Source organism: Neopelma chrysocephalum, unplaced genomic scaffold (genome assembly GCF_003984885.1).
Source record: "Neopelma chrysocephalum unplaced genomic scaffold, ASM398488v2 Primary Assembly neopelma1_68, whole genome shotgun sequence".
Taxonomy (NCBI): Eukaryota; Metazoa; Chordata; class Aves; order Passeriformes; family Pipridae; genus Neopelma; species Neopelma chrysocephalum.
Genome location: NW_020897727.1, coordinates 7,920,293 through 7,935,859, shown reverse-complemented (window position 1 = coordinate 7,935,859; position 15,567 = coordinate 7,920,293). Strand labels below are relative to the sequence as shown.

The window sequence follows — 15,567 nt, the reverse complement described above, 5'->3', positions numbered from 1 at the left end:
GGAGGGGTGAGTCCTGTCTGGGGGTTGCACTCGCTTTTTGCTTTCCTTATTCCCTGGAGCTCCCGACTGAGCCGTGGGGAATGTCAGCGCTGGGAGAGCTTTGGGAAGAAACTGCAGAGGGGGATTAATCTCCTGTTTCCCAGCGGACACCCAGCTCTGGGAAAAGAGGGGGATGCCATGAGATGTGCTGGAGGGCTGGAGCTGGGAAATCCCAAATCCCTCGCTGTGGGATTTCCCTGTAAGGAGCAGGAATGGCTGAGCTGGCAGCCGAGAGGAGCCAGCTGGCTTTAGTCCCTCGCAGGAAAAAAAACCCTTTCTTGGATTCCCCCTCCCTCCTCACCGGAGCTCCTGGAATCCGCAGCGCTGCGAGCTCTGCCCGAGCACCGACTGCGGGGGAAAGCACAGCGAGCCCTTTTATACCACCATGGGCTGCCCTCCTCCTCCTCCTCCTGCTCTCCCCTCCCGGTGCTCCCGCCTTTGGGAGGATGGTCCCGCTCTGCTGAGCCCCAATGACTGACTTCAAACTGCCGCGATCCCAATCTCTGCTCCTCGCTCCTGCCTCCTTTCCGGGGCTTTTTCCCCCCCTCCTTCCCCCCCCCACCCCCCTTCTTTTCGTTGTTACTCCACACCCGTTGCCAAACCCTGGATGATCCATGCTTGTCCTCTTTGCCTGGAGAGCATAAATACCACTGGGGAGCTCTGTGAGACTGCACTTGGTATGAGTTGCTGAGCTGAGACCTTGCACATCTCGCACCTCCCGAGGCTTGTTCCATCCTTCTCCCCTCCTCCTAGCTTAAATATTTCAGATACATAATTTATTTTCCACAAGCAGGCTTGGAGAAGCTGCAATTACCTGGAGACTTGGAAGTACTCAGCGAGGTAAGTGTAGAGTTTGGTCCCTGCTTCTGAAATGTGGTTTGGGGTGGGGGGTGTGTGCAAGAAATTACTTTTTTAAGAAGGCACAATTTTAGTAACTTCTCCAAAAAGTTGCCTGGATGGTATAAAATAACACAATACTGTCTGAGCTTCCCTTACTGAATGATCTGCAGAGGTTAATGTAAGATTAATAAACATTAATCTCGAATGAATGGGAGGAGTTTGCAAGTACAGGAGTGGATTTCTATGCAAATAGAAAATATCTAAGGGATGCTGTAACAGTGTCTAAGAGCTGATGCCTGTGGGCACACCAGTGTGCTCCAGAGTTTGTGCAACTCTGCTTTAAAGTCCTGTATTAAATGAATTTCAGTGTCACCACATGTGGTGTCTGTTACCAGTGGGTTTTCTATGTGGTTTTACATAGAAACTCACCTACTTGGGTTCTTGAGAGTGGACTGTAATGGAAGATCCAGATGTTTTGACCCATGGGCTTGAAGGTGCTGAATTTATGGTGTGTTCAGTGCAACGTATCAAGTTGTCCTGTGTCAAGGAACTTGTCATCCTGCTTTTCTTTGGAAGCCAACACAATTCTTTAAGGCTTGAAATGTGTGCATCCCAGGTAAAGAGATGGGCTGGAGTTTAGTGCTTTAAGTATGTTGTGGCTTTATCACTGGATTTCTTTGCACAGGTTAGAAGCCGATCCCAGGCTAACCCAGGTTAAAAGCTGATCCCAGGCGAACTCATCCTAGATCCCAGGCTAACTCAGGTTAGAAGCTGATCTCAGGCTAACTTGGGCTAGAAGCTGATCCTGGACTAACTCAGTTTAGAAGCTGATTTAGAATGCTAACTCCCCTCTGCTTTGCTCTTTTAGATGCTTTCCTGATATCCCAAGCTGACTTCTGCATTTTCCTGCCTTGTCAGCTTGTGCCATGTGTAACTCCACAGGTCCTGGGATGCTTTAGCTGCAAATGTCACCCATAACTCAGGAGTAGGCACCCACTCGTGTACTTCACCAGGGAGGCAGTCAAAGCTCAATATCCACAAGGAATAAGGTGACATGAGGACATCCTGAAGTACAGGAGTCAGCCTGCATGTGGCTTCAGCAGCCTCACATGCCAGGCTTCAGATGCGACCAGCTCTCCTGCTTTCCGTGCAAAGCAGACACCATCCATTAGCTGGGGAAATAGCTTTCTAAAAATAATCTTCTCCAAAGTCCAGTGCAGCTCTTTAACTCCCTCAGATCCCAGAAGAAGGCCTCCTCTCTGTCCCCACCTTGGACAGGCTTTTCAGCACACTAAGGAGTCGGTTTCTGCTGACTCAGTCATTTCTGATCGCTCCCAGATGTTTACCTGGCACCAGTATCAAGGGCCTGATGTGTTTAAAGGGAGGTTGTGCTAATGCTCCTCTTGAACCCTTTAAATCAACAGCAGAGGCTTCCTCAGCTGACTGTCAGCTGATAATTTTCTGTGAATAATATCAAATTCCAACTCAAAGGCAACGTGATTCCATCCTTCCCATATGAGGAGCTCCTGATGGAGCCTGGAGGCATTGCCCCAGCTCTGCAGGGCACTTGGTCTGGCTGAGCTGCAACACGTGTCCCAGTGTTTCCTTGCACCTGGGCATGAGGGTATCAAGAGGCAGATGGATGGACATCTGAAATCGATGAGAGCTCTCTGAAATGTGAGCATCTTTCTGCTGCTTTCAATTAGTTTGGCCAGGGAACTCTTTCCATTCTGTCCCTCTCCAATTCCTTTGTCCTCCCTTCGGATGCTCAGCGCTCCCCACCTCAAGCCAAAGCAGAGGAAGGGACCCGCACACTCAAAATGAAATAGAAGATAAAACCTAAGTGACCTAATTTTAGAGAGGTGCTGGTATCCCCTTGCTGTCAAATGGGATCCTGGGAAGCACATCCCGAGGAATAATGCACCATCTGTTGCGAGGTTTTTGGCTGGGTCGCGAAACCAGACGCGGTGGCTTCGCTGCGGAGCCGTGAGTGGGGCAGCTCCTCTGGCTCTCAGATGTTACAGCTGATTTTTTTCAATCTGCCCTTTCTGAAAGTTCAGTGTTTGCCTTAAATGGGTGGTGGATTGGGGCTCCTATTTAGCAAAGGGCACCCGGCCAAGCGAGGGGTGCAACGGCAGCCTCTGAGCGCCGGCTGTTCCTCTGCCTCCAGGCCAGGCTGCAGGGAGAGCTGCCGCTGCTAAATGGCCACATTGTAAACGGCCGTGGCACTGCAACTATTTTTAAACTCCTGGGGAAGTGCCTCAAAGTAGGAATTGTTCCCTGAATTTGGGTCAGACGGTCTACAAAAGCTACAGCTCGTTTTGCTGCCCCTGCCCCTCTGTAGCCGGGTTAGAAAGTCAGGCTCCTGCTCGGGGGGAAGCGAATGCCACAAACAGGGCTGAGAAGAGGATGAGGTTAAAGGAATATTTGTCCCAGTGCCACTGAACGTCCTGTCTTCAGGTGTGCCTGGAGCTGGGGACAAGGCGTGTGTGTTGGACTCGCTCTGCAGAGCAGGAAATGATGAGAAGCTGTTACCTAAACTGAGCAAATTACATCCTGCATTGTCCTACCCCGGCAAAGGCTTAATGTGCTGCCTGGAGAGAGGCTGAGGGCAGCTGGTTTTCATCTGCCTTAATATTCAGTATAAGAAAGAAGCCTCAAACAGGGACTTTGTGTCTTTTGTGTAGTCAGCCAACAAGTTTTCAGGGTTTCTCAATAGTCTCAAAGTTTTTTTGGGGGTCCCTGTTGGTGCAAAGCACCTCATGCTTGCCACTGTCCTCCCCAGTTGCTGTTGTGCTGGGTCTGGGGTCTGGGGATCTGGGGCTTTGTGCTTGAGCGTAGCTTTTCCAGCTGGGAGCTGGATGGCTTTTCCCTTCCTTGGATGGTTTCCAGCTCAGCTGGTCTCAGTGTGTCCAAATCCCGTGTCACTGGGATGAAACTTCTCGAATAATTCCTGTTAATCTGGGGTTTGTTTCCTGCTGCTGTGTAGGAATGCTTTCAGCATGGCTTTCAACACTGCTGTCAAAACCAGATCCTCACCTCATTTTTCCTCCAAAATTTAGTCTTAAGGAGGGAGATCCTGTGCTTGCACTGTCTGTATGGAAGCTTCTTGCCCGGATTAATCCTGCTCCAGTGGCTCTTAGATCCCAGTAAGGAGCAGTGGGTGCTGTAGAGCCCTGCAGCAGCACAGACTGCCTTCCCTGAACAGCTCCTGATCTAGATAAAACCTGCCAAGACATGCAAGGATTGTTAGATGGATAAACTGGAGCAGAGGGGAGTTTGGGAATAGCAAGTGGAGTGGAAGCACCGTGGAGCAAGGGAGAGGGATTAAACAAAGCTGTTCCAAGCCGGCAACGACCAAATCAAGACCATCCCTCTGAGCCCTTTGTGCTGACAATGCTTCCAAGTGCACGGGAACACCTGATGGGGCCGGGGGAGGGCGGGTGCTCCGGCTGCTCTCCTGATCTTCCATAACTCACATCCCTGGCCCTGATCCCGCCTTACGTGAAGCGCCGCGTCAGAGACCCCCCCCGGGGCGTCACTGCCGGCAGGGATTGGCGTTGTTTGGTGTTACGGTGACATTTCCCGTAACCAGCCGCTCTCACACAGCCTGGCAGCCGTCCTGCTGGGCTCCATCCCGAATAGCTCGTGTTGATGCCTGACCTCTGCGATCCGGCCTCCTGGGAATTTTACTTTCCCTTTTATTAATATCTGTTCTCTACTTTAGCAGCTGCTCTTTGTGGGAATAACTCCAAATGTCTCCCCTTCCTGCCTGTGAAGGGATGGAGCTGGGATTACTCAGAGCTGCTGGGCATTGTGAGGTGGCACCTCCACCAAAGGTGCTGGGGTGCAGGAGGCACCTTCTGCCATGTCTGGGGAGTCCCAACACATCAGTGGTGTAATAAACTGAGTCCCCATCACTCAGGGTGTTGCTCAGGTCTTCCTGTCGTTGGGGTGAATGGGAATTGTAGGCATCACTTATTTCCAAGCACAAATATGGTCTGTGGGGCCTCGTTGTTGGATGATATATGCACTGAGAGCTCCTCTGGCACTGCCTTCACTGCCTGTTTCTCCCCAAATTCCAGATCTGTGTTGAGCCATAGGAGTCCCAGCAAGAAAACCTACTGTCACCTTCATCTTTGCTTCTACTGGCTGTAAAGGAGGAAGCATGAATCCTGCCCTGCCTTGGATCATTCCTCTTGGATGTGTACTGCTCCTGACAGTGACAGCTGAATGCTTTATCTTGCCCAACTCAAGTCACCTGGAGAGCATCCTGAGTAAATATCGGGATGGGGAAGCTCACTCCAGATCCAAGAGAGCCATTTTATTCTCAGACAGACAGGAGATCCTGATGCTCCACAATAAATTGAGAGGTCAAGTTTACCCAGTGGCCTCTAATATGGAATACATGGTGAGTCTAGTGCCTGATACCTCACTTTATTGCTATTTTTTGTATTTCCTAACTGTATTTTAATTTTCCTTGTGGTGCGAGAGGTGCAGCAAATTTCCTCTGAAGTAAGTTTTTCTCAAGAGGTTTCCTGAAGCAATTTCATTCCAGAGTGAACGATGCTTTAGATCATTGGACTGTTTTGGTTGGAAAGGGCTGCTAATGGGTCATCGAGTCCATCCACTACATAGTTTCAGGACTGGTTCCATTATTCATAAATGAGGTCTGGCCCAGCCCTGGATGCATCTCCGGTGATGGCAATTCCACAGCCTGCCTCAGCAGGTTCTTCCATTACCTTAATGTCATAAAAGCATCAAATTTTCCCTAGTCTTTAACCCATGTTCTCCCTGTGAAAGGTTTCAGGCTGTTTGGAGTGTTTTCGGACACCACAGTTTGCTCAGAGGATCTTCTGATGGTCTTTGGGTTGCCATCAGCTACCACCCAACGCTGGAGGTGGCATCTGTCCTCTTGTCATACACTGGTCACCATGTGAGCCAAACATTCAGGATGCTGCTGGGAATCTGCTCTGGGCCACAGAGAAACAGGACTTGAGAAATGTGGCTCCACCTGCAAAGAATTTAAATCACTGGAAATAGCTGGAAGGACTTTGGGATTTTGTGGGTGGATGGGTCAGTGCTATTGGCTTTTTGTAGTTCAGGAAACCAAAATAAAAGTTTGGTCAATGTATTCTCCCACTTCAGAGGGAGAACTTAAAGGTTTGAGAATTAAATATGCCTTTGCCATCAACAATTCCCATGAATAGCTTTTCTTCACCTGATGCCAGAGACCCTCCTTTGAGCTATTTTTGCTGTGCCATCAAAATATTACAGGGCCACAAAATGATGTAGGCAAATAATTATTTTTTGTGTGCCTTTTCCCAATGTGCAAATATAGTTCTGACCAAGGCTAGTCTGACTTCAACTGTGCACTTCTGCTGACGGATCCGGTGATTAATGATTTGTTAAGACCGTTTTTAAAAGGGTAAAAGAAAAGTACACTTGAATGTCATATAAAATTGTTTGCCAGCTGTGCTGAAATGAGGGCTGGAAATGGAAAATCTTGCCTTTTGTGACTCTAAGGAGAAGGAAAAGAGAAGGGAGGGCAGAGGACATTGAGGAAGGACAAGTGTGCATGGCTTGGTCCCCATCAGCACTCACTCCAGTCTCCTGGAGCGCTTTTGTCAGGCATCGCGTGCCTTTCTAAGAACCAGTGATTGTATCTCTTCTTCAGCAGCTCTCACGTTATCCTGCAGGGAAGTACTGCCAGAAGAGGCAACTTGATTGACTTCCAGAGGGTAAACACAGAGCATGAGCAAGCCCAGTGTGTTTGGGTTGGCTCTGGGGATGGCAGAGTGCTGTGGACTGTCCACTGCCCGGCTGCTGTTTGCGCTCGCGGCGCGGTTACACTTCTCTGTTTGCCTTTGCTCTGGGAGCTTTTCTAGTGGTTTTTATGGCTGATTGAGGGCAAATGAAAGGGCCTTATGTGCTGTGAAGAAAGGAGCTGAGTATAAGATGGTGCTGCTTGGAAGGGCCATAATCAGCCTTTCATGTGTTCGTGTTTACCCAGGATGACTTGGAAATGCCGTGTATAAGCTGAACAGGAATTTCTCTTTAATCCTTTGTCCTGCATAGGACATTTCTCATTTGGACTCGTTTAAGAGGATGGTCTGTCTTTAGTACCACAGATAAACTTTTCTCTTTCCCTTTGGTGCCCGTGTGGAGTGTCACCAGCGACGTGCAGGGATAATTTGGGGATAAGTAGGTAGAGCATGTTCTTGCCCGTCCATCTCCAAACACTGCCTTGTGAAGGTCCTTTCTCCCAGCTCCATATCTGACGCATTTAAGTGGTCTAAAATGGCAATGGGGGCAAAGGTATTCCAGGAAAGGGACATATTTAACTGCTACAGGATGAACTTAGGTTGTTGGACATTGTTGATAAGAAACCAATACCAAACTGGGTCCTATGACTCATCTGGAGATGAAAAGAATTATATACATATGGGAGAAAGGTAAAACAGACTGAAAAAAATGGAGAAAGAAACAGTTTAGCTGCTGGGTTTGTGTAATTAATTGAAAGTTGGCAGAGGTATTCAGTGTTAATGGAAAATGAGTGAGCAGTGCACAACTTCCTGATGAAGCTGGGCCAGTACAGAATTACCTTAACCCCTCTAACAAATCTATGATCGACACTTCCACTGTGTGTTTGGACTTTGTAACAGCAGTGGATGGGTGCCAAGACCAAAACAAGCCCCTTGTTAATAGGCCCAGAGTAAAAAGAACATAATGGACCCAGAGTAAAAAAAGGACATAATAGATCCTAAGGCATTGTGACCTTTTAATATGGCTTAGTCAGATGGCTTTCAGCAGTGATGAAAGACAGAAATCTTTCCTCTTGCGGCGGCCTCAGAGACAGCTGGATAAAGCAAAATTGTTCTCAGTGCAGATTGCTGGAAGGAAAATAGTTTGTTTTCATGTATAAGGTATGCATCCTTCCTCTCAACTGTAGGGTGCTGACTTTCCCTGTCAGGATGGGATAGTATTTCTGTGGGGGTTACCAAAGCTCTGCCAGGACATGTCAGCCCTGAAGTTTCATGGCACTTTTAAAATTAAGCTGCCAGTATTGCAGAAAGTCTAAGCTGGGGAGGAAAATGAGTGAGTAACCTGATCACTGGAATTCAGATGTCTGGAGTTAGATTTACAAAGTCCTGAGGCTGAGTAAGTAGACTTTTTTGTGGGATGTGTTCTTACTAAATCTGCACCTACAAGTTGTAGCATAACGTGTGTGTGCCATGCATATATTTCATACATATAGTGTATACTGTACTTTGAAAAGCCATTATGAATTTTCAGGAGTGAAAATGTGCTAAATCACTTGGAATCACACATACCCAAAGGATTCTCAGCCTCTGCTTATGAAGGAAACTGAGCACAGGCTCATTGCCCCTCTGGCTTCAGCAACCTTCCTAGATACTGCTTTGAATATTGGCATAAAGAATTTTTGCAAGTATAGCTGGGAAAGTCTGAAATCTCTTTTTTTCCCCCCATACTTATTGCTCTGAAATAATTCCAGCGTCCTGACCGCACTCGCGTCTGAGAAGCAAGAGGCAAATAACTGCTCTGATTTAAATGTGATGGCTTTGTAATCTGAGCCTGCAGAAATGAGCTTCTCTGCTCATCCAGAACAAAGCTGTGCAAAGACAGAGCTGGTTCCCAATTTACCTGTTGAGTGTCTTTTGTCCGAGCTCATTTATTTTATCCGTAGGCATCAAAGGGAGACGGGACGCAAATGTTGGCTTTAGTTTCCTTTTAATGGCCTATTGCTCACCATGTCTCTGCATTAAATTAGGAGATTTGGAGCATCTCCGCCTCTGAGGCTGCAGGGAATGAAGCTGTGCTAGAAAGCCTGGGGAACTCGCAGCGCAGAATGTCTTGGGAGAGTGTCTGTGGCTTTTGTGTTGGATGGGAAGGCGGGTTGTGGCTGGTCACTGCCGAGCGCAGAAAGTGGGAGACCACAAAAAGCTGTGTGTCTCGGCACAGCTGCAACAGTCTGCTGGGATGGAGGTTTGGGAATGTGTGTGGTGGGTCCAATCCCATCACCTTCAAGGAGCTGGAGGGCTGGGACGGAAAATGGTTTCATTCCCTGGGTCAGAGCTGTGTCCACACGGGGTTTTGCAGATTGACGTGGATTTGCTTGGTCACTGGTCAGCCCAAAGCCAGGCTGATGAGCCCAGGGCAGCTCTGGGATGTTGTTGGAATCTGGGTTGCTGAGTGTGTTTAATGATAAGCTGTTCTGGGAGGCCTGGGCTGTGAGCTCAGTGAGATGAGCTCATGTTTTCTTTACACAGATAGTGTGGACACACCAAGTTCCAGGAGATACTGTGTTTTCCTCTCATCTTATCCAGGGATGCACAGTCCTTCCTCATCCCAGCTATAACTGCTTGACACTATGTCCAGATACTCACTCAGAAAGAACACTTGATGGTTTTTAAATGTGTTTGGGAGCCTGAATGCCCTCCAGCCCTCCAAACAGGCTCTGACAGGTCCTTTGATATGTTTGAGATCAGAAGTTGCTTTTTTCTGGAGAAGACAGGACTTGGAAAGAGCAGCTGGTTGTGATGGTAAATGTCCAAAAGGACAATCTTGTGCTGGCACGTGAATGGGCTGGAGACACATTACAAGACCTCTCTTCTCTTTGGTTTTATTTGTAGGAATGTGCGGTAATATTTTAATCCCAATGAATTATCCTCTGAGGGCTGTTCTGAATAGAGCAGCTGTCAGTAATTACACAATGAATTCAGGGCACTGGCTGCTGGGCCCAGCAAGTCTGGCCTTTAGAACAAATACACTCCTGGGCAGCGGAGCCAGCAGAGCTGCTTTCCTGTTTGCCTTTGTGTCATGTTTGAGCGCTGCTTTGGCTTCCAGCTGGGTGATATTCCATGAGGAGTGATCTCACACTAACGTCCTTCCCTCAGTGGGAACAGAAATGGGATTTGTCACTTCCAACCTCATGCCTTTGAGTGAGAGTGAGATTAGCTGGGACTTTGCCTGCTCTGATGCATTTGGCTGGATCCACTGATGGACTCTGCAGTTAGTCTGGAAGGAGATGGGGAGATGGGACTGGGAGACTGAGACCTACACTTCTTGATTAGGAACTTGGACCAAAAATCTCCAGCTATGTGGTAGCAGAGGGCAGGAATACATCCACTGATGCAATTGGCCTTGATAGGAAAGCCTGGAGATATCCCGACAGTAAGGACAATGATGGAAAATCAACATCAAAGCACTGATTGCACATTAGAACTCTTGCAAGTCTCAGAAATAGGTGTCATGAGCAAGTCCTGGGATCTCCAACCTTGACTTTTAGTTTTTTAACTTTTTAACTTTTTTTTTTTTTAAAACATATTAGAAAAAAACCCCACCTGCCAAGAATATCTTGTGTTTTAGGGTGGATAGTCTGGATGGCTTCTTGAGCTCTTCCCAGGTGTGTTTGTGTGTTTTCTGCTGACCTGTGTAAAGCATCTCCCAAGAAGCATGGCATCAACCAGGCCAAATCACAGACCCTTTAGTGCCCTGGACTTTCACGACAATGGGACATCTTGAGAAATGTGATTTTATGTTGGGGCACATCACTGAAATGTGCTGGCTCCACTAGGACAGGCTGGACATGTACGTGTGAACTATAATTTAACCTTTCTCCAGTAACTGCTGTTGGTTTCGTCTCTTGATCTAACAAGTGTGAGATGAAAAAATGACCTGTTGTTTTCTCTCCCCACGTCCTGAAGACCTGGGATGATGAGCTGGAAAGATCAGCCCAGGCCTGGGCTCAGCAGTGCATCTGGGACCACGGGCCCAGTGACCTCATCAGGTCCATCGGGCAGAACTTGGCGGTTCACTGGGGCAGGTAAGAGCTGGGGGGCTACAGAATCACTGCAAAGAGCAATTTATGGATCCTCCTTTAGAGACAGTTGGAAAAGCTTGCTTTGGTGCTTGACAGAGCACGGGGAAAGGGAAGAAAAACTGAGGATCATTAATTGTGATTGCTTTGGTGGAACAGTAACACCTGCAGCCACCACAGTTCCCAGCGAACCAGCATTGATTTGGGCTCCTCCAGTCATCTGTATCTCTGGGTAACACAGCTGTAACCTGCTTAAGGTCACTCCTACTCCTTAAGGAGATCAGCTACAGAAGTCTTAACCCTGGCTCCTAAATCTGCTGTTTCAGGGAGGGGTTCTGGCATCATGTAGAGAACCAGGGGAAAACCGAAGTTTCTCAGGAGCCATGTCTGGATTCAACTGCTAGTTATGAATTTAATTATCTCTTGCTGTATTTTCAACAAATATTTATCCAGCTTCTAATTTCTCTTTCCTGAGAACACTTTGCAGATTTTTTTTTTCAACTTCCTGGGGCAAGTTTTTAAACCAGAGTTGTTAACTCAGTTAGGAAAGCTGATGTTAAGGCTTCCAAATGGATTTTCCTCTCCATCTCAAGGTGAAATTTCTTTATTGTTAAGCCTCTGTTGTTAAGCCTTTTATAGGTTAAACTTGCTTTGCACAGCAAACATCTTGTACTTGCTCAGGAACCCTGAGGGATTTCCACCCATTTCCTGGGTGGAAATGCAGTTATGACTGTTGTAAATCAGGTAGAACTTGGTGGAAAGCAATGGAAGTTTGCTGGTGTGAAATTAGCCTGATATAAAAATCAGGCTTGTTTTTGTTGGCAGAATTAACTAATGATTGGAAAGTAGAGTGGTTAATCCATTGGAAACAAAGTCAAAAGATCGTGCTGTTCTTGGCTCTCCTACAAGTGTTCAAGATGGCCATGGGTTCCTGATGGAGGTAGATCCAATCTTGCTCCCTTTGCAGCCACTGAGAGGAAAGAGAAATCAGATTTATCTCAGCTTTTTCAGGAACGGGCCATAACTTGATTGCCTCAATTTCCTCCCCTGTAAAGTAGGACTCGGAAAGTATTCGCCTCATGACATCATGAGATGGATGTTTTCAAAATATTTCTAATGAATGATTTTTAATGAAAAGTTGGCTGAAAGAGTGAGCTCCAGTTGGTAATGATATCATTTGGAATTCTGGCAGCTTGCTCCGTGTGAGCTGTTGAAAGCAATAAAAAGCAGTGGCTTTGGTGCAGTTTGCAGATCTCTGTTTGCTCTGCGTATGTAGCGTGTAAAATACGTACTTCTACAGGTAATTTTGACACCATTTGTGCTCCCCAAACAGCACAAGCAGCATCAGCAGTGCCCCAGGCTGTGGTACCTGGGGCATAGGTTACACAAAGTACATGGGGAGCTTGGTGCAGGGGGAAATTCCTGCAATAAAAGGTGGGATGGGGGTGTAGTGCTCCAGCTACTCTTCAGCAGCTCGTGGTGGGATGTGAGTGTGGAAAAGCCCACTCACTTTCAAAGGTCTTACAGTATTAGCTCTGGGGGTACTTCCAGATTTAGCAAATTGCCTGGTGGTAAAATAGGTACACGATGGCTTTTGGTTTAAGATGTTTGGCAAACCCTCACTTCTGTTTACTTTCAAAACACAACTTTCCGCCAAACTAGAAGTTATTTTGTAGTTGTGTGGAAAAGTGAGAAGGGCATTTCAGGGCAGTGGCACTTGAGGATCATGTCAAACCTATAAATAATACAGAGTCAGGTCAGGCTGTGAATCTAAGGGAAAAAATCATAGAAACACACAACAGTTTGAGTTGGAAGGGACCTAAAAGATCACCCAGTTCCAGCTATGCTGTCATAGTCAGGGACACCTTCCATGAGACCAGGTTGGTCCAAGCCCCGTCCAACATGGGCTTGAACGCTTCCAGGGATGAGGCAGCTTCTCTGGGCAAGCTGTGCCAGGGCCTCACCTCCCTGGAATTTCTTCCCAATATCTAATCCTGAACATTATCATTAACATTGTCAATGAGATTTTTTTTTTAATTCCAAAATTTCTACCAGAACATCATGATTTAAACTGCCTTTTTTCTCCTTCAGGTATCGATCCCCAGCTTTCCACGTCCAATCTTGGTATGATGAAGTCAAAGATTACACATTCCCTCATCCTCACGAGTGCAACCCGTGGTGCCCGGACAAGTGCACAGGCTCTATGTGCACGCACTACACCCAGGTAGAGGACACCATTGTACCCAATCTCTCCACATGTCACAGCTCTGCCTGGATTGGGGTGATTTCCTTATTTTTCAATAACTGTATTGCCCTTGCAGATAGTCTGGGCCACGACCAACAAGATTGGCTGTGCTGTCAACGTCTGCAAGCAGATGAATGTCTGGGGAGAAATCTGGGAGAACGCTGTCTACCTGGTCTGCAACTACTCCCCCAAGTAAGGCAGAGCAGCTGGGCTCTCTCCAGCTCTCCCAAAACTGGCAGGTTGCTTAACTAGCCCAGGATCTGGGGAAGAGATTGCAGGCAGTCTAGACTGGTGGTTGTGGCTTTAAATTTTCTCTTTAGGCAGCAGCACAGGGCTGGTTCAAAACTACTGAGCGCTGCCTGGAAAACTGAATGAGGGGCCTGGGCCAGGCTGGAGCTTTGATGTTCCTGCCACGGGAAGGGAAGGAGGAGCAGGAGGTGGCCAGGATGGAGCTGGCGTGTGCTGCTGAGCGAGGCTTGCTCTCTGCTGTCAAAGGGTGGGAGGGGATGGGGTGGTGGGGAATGCCAAAAAAACCCTGAAATAACTGCATCAGTGAAAATCTCACTAGCTTGATGGTTTGCTTAAATTGCAAAATGAAAATTACATTTCTTGCCTACTACAACCAGGAGAAGTTTCCTACCTGGCAATGGCACTTAATATTTTTTGTTTTAATGGCTAATAGCAGAAACATTCCCACTCCAAGCCCTTGGCAATTTAAAACTTCAAAACAAAATGAAATAGGAAGCCGTTTATATGCAAATGGAGCGGCTTGGACAGCATCTGACTTCTGGGGATCATAGTGCAGAATAATGCAAAGGAAAAAGGTGTGTGGGCATAGAGCTGTCATGACCCAGGCAGAGCTCTCTGGGTGTCTAAGCCCCTCTCCCCAGGTTAGATACTCGTTTTGCTCATGATTTGGAGGGGTTTAACAACCTGCTCCTCATACGGGATCACACCATCTCCTGCACAGCTCCCACAGCAGGCTGGACCATTTGCACATCATCCATTGAGGGCTGCTGGATGGAAAAATACTCTATTCCTGCAGTTTCTGCTTAATCTTTTCTCTCTGGCATCGGTGCACATTGTCCTCATCTAGCCTTATAGGTGGAGACAGCTGAAAGAGCAATAACCCAGGAGTTCGTAGCCATGGGCTTAACTCCGGCTCCTTCAACCTCCTCGGCCCCTAAAGTTTGCAGGACAAAGTGCCAAAATGGGCTTTTATTTTCAGTAGTTTCTTGAGAAAAATGCAGTAATCCACTGATTTATTTCTGTTTACATAAGATCCCAGTGTTTATATTGGAAGTTAATATAAAAGTGATACTGCACACGATTTATTTATGTAACAACACCTAAAAATGTCATTTTGGAGGTGACATGAGGAAGAATATTTTTTCCTACAAGGCTTTCTTGTGCTGGTTGTTCAGTCTTTGCTTAGTTGCTCTGGGCCAGGTGATGTTTCTGGTCTTGGGTGGGTGTTTGGGTGTCTGATGGGTGCACGTTGCTCCTGTGCTTGCAGGGGCAACTGGATCGGAGAAGCTCCGTACAAGACCGGCCGTCCCTGCTCCGAGTGCCCCCCAAGCTATGGAGGAGGCTGCCAGAACAACCTCTGCTACAAAGGTGTGTGGTGAGGGGCTTGGGGCACCCTCTGGGATAGGGGAAAATTGCTGAGCAAGGATGTGGAAACTTCTAATTAGAAGCAGCCACAGCGTTGTGCACCTTTTAATTAGCCATCCTTAAATATTTCGACATCGTGACACGTGGGAAATCGTCAGCCACTGCTGGAGCTGAAAACCTCTGAACTGCTTCAAATCTGGAGCTCAGATTCAGCGTGTTTTCCTGGGGAAAATGAAAGAGCTGGGACAGGGGGAAGCAGCTCTGAGCTTCCAGGGGTTTGGCTCGGGAGCTCCAGTGGGATTTTGAGCACTGGCAGGAGCGATCCCGTCCTTGCGGGGTTTGTTTGGGAAGGGAATGTTCTCCAGTGCTTCCCAGAGGTGACGTGGGTGGGCAGAGCTTGGCCGCCTGCCCTGCTTCTTCGGGGGCCAGGGATGGAGCCTTTTCCTCCCTCCCCACCTTGGTTTTCATGGCTGCAAAATGAATGCAGCAATTCCTGTCTCTCGGAGGAGAGAAGGGGATCCTGGATGGCTTTTCCTCACCTGTGGAAAGAGAGGTCAGGAGAGTAAAACATATTATTGATGTGAGCCCTCCAGTATAGCAGTGCTGCCCCTCAGCATGCAGGAGCTCCTGGGGTCGTTTTTCTCCTCCCACATATTTGGCTTCAGAGAGAACTGGGCTCCTGGAAAGAGGCAGGTTCCCTGGAGACTTGCCCAAAGCAGAGGCTTATTTTGCTGCAACCTGGCATTTCTCATTTTTCACCTTGTGGGGTTTGGGGGAGGACCCCAGGGTGCAGGTGGGCTGCAGTGGGGAGAGGGGAGGGGGTGCCCTGTTGGAATATGTGCTCTTCAGCTAATTTGTGTTTTCCCTCAGAGGGAAGACTCTGTGGGAAACAGGAGCAGCAATATCAGGACTTTCTTTTCATTAATTAGTGGGGATCCTTTCAAATCTTTTCTGTAAGATGCTATAAATGCTGTTCGTGCCCAGAGGA

General features: G+C 47.7%; 1 protein-coding gene across 1 annotated transcript in view; it reads left to right on the top strand.

Annotated features, from left to right (window-relative positions):
• Positions 1-555: 555 nt before the first annotated feature.
• Positions 556-15,567, top strand: part of CRISPLD2 (cysteine rich secretory protein LCCL domain containing 2) — a 26,455-nt gene continuing 11,443 nt past the window's right edge. The window contains exons 1-6 of the mRNA XM_027684912.1: positions 556-879; positions 4,965-5,290; positions 10,608-10,726; positions 12,812-12,944; positions 13,042-13,157; positions 14,482-14,582. Of these exons, the coding sequence (XP_027540713.1) occupies positions 5,048-5,290; positions 10,608-10,726; positions 12,812-12,944; positions 13,042-13,157; positions 14,482-14,582 (712 nt within the window). The 5' untranslated portion in view covers positions 556-879; positions 4,965-5,047. The remainder of the gene's footprint in view (positions 880-4,964; positions 5,291-10,607; positions 10,727-12,811; positions 12,945-13,041; positions 13,158-14,481; positions 14,583-15,567) is intronic.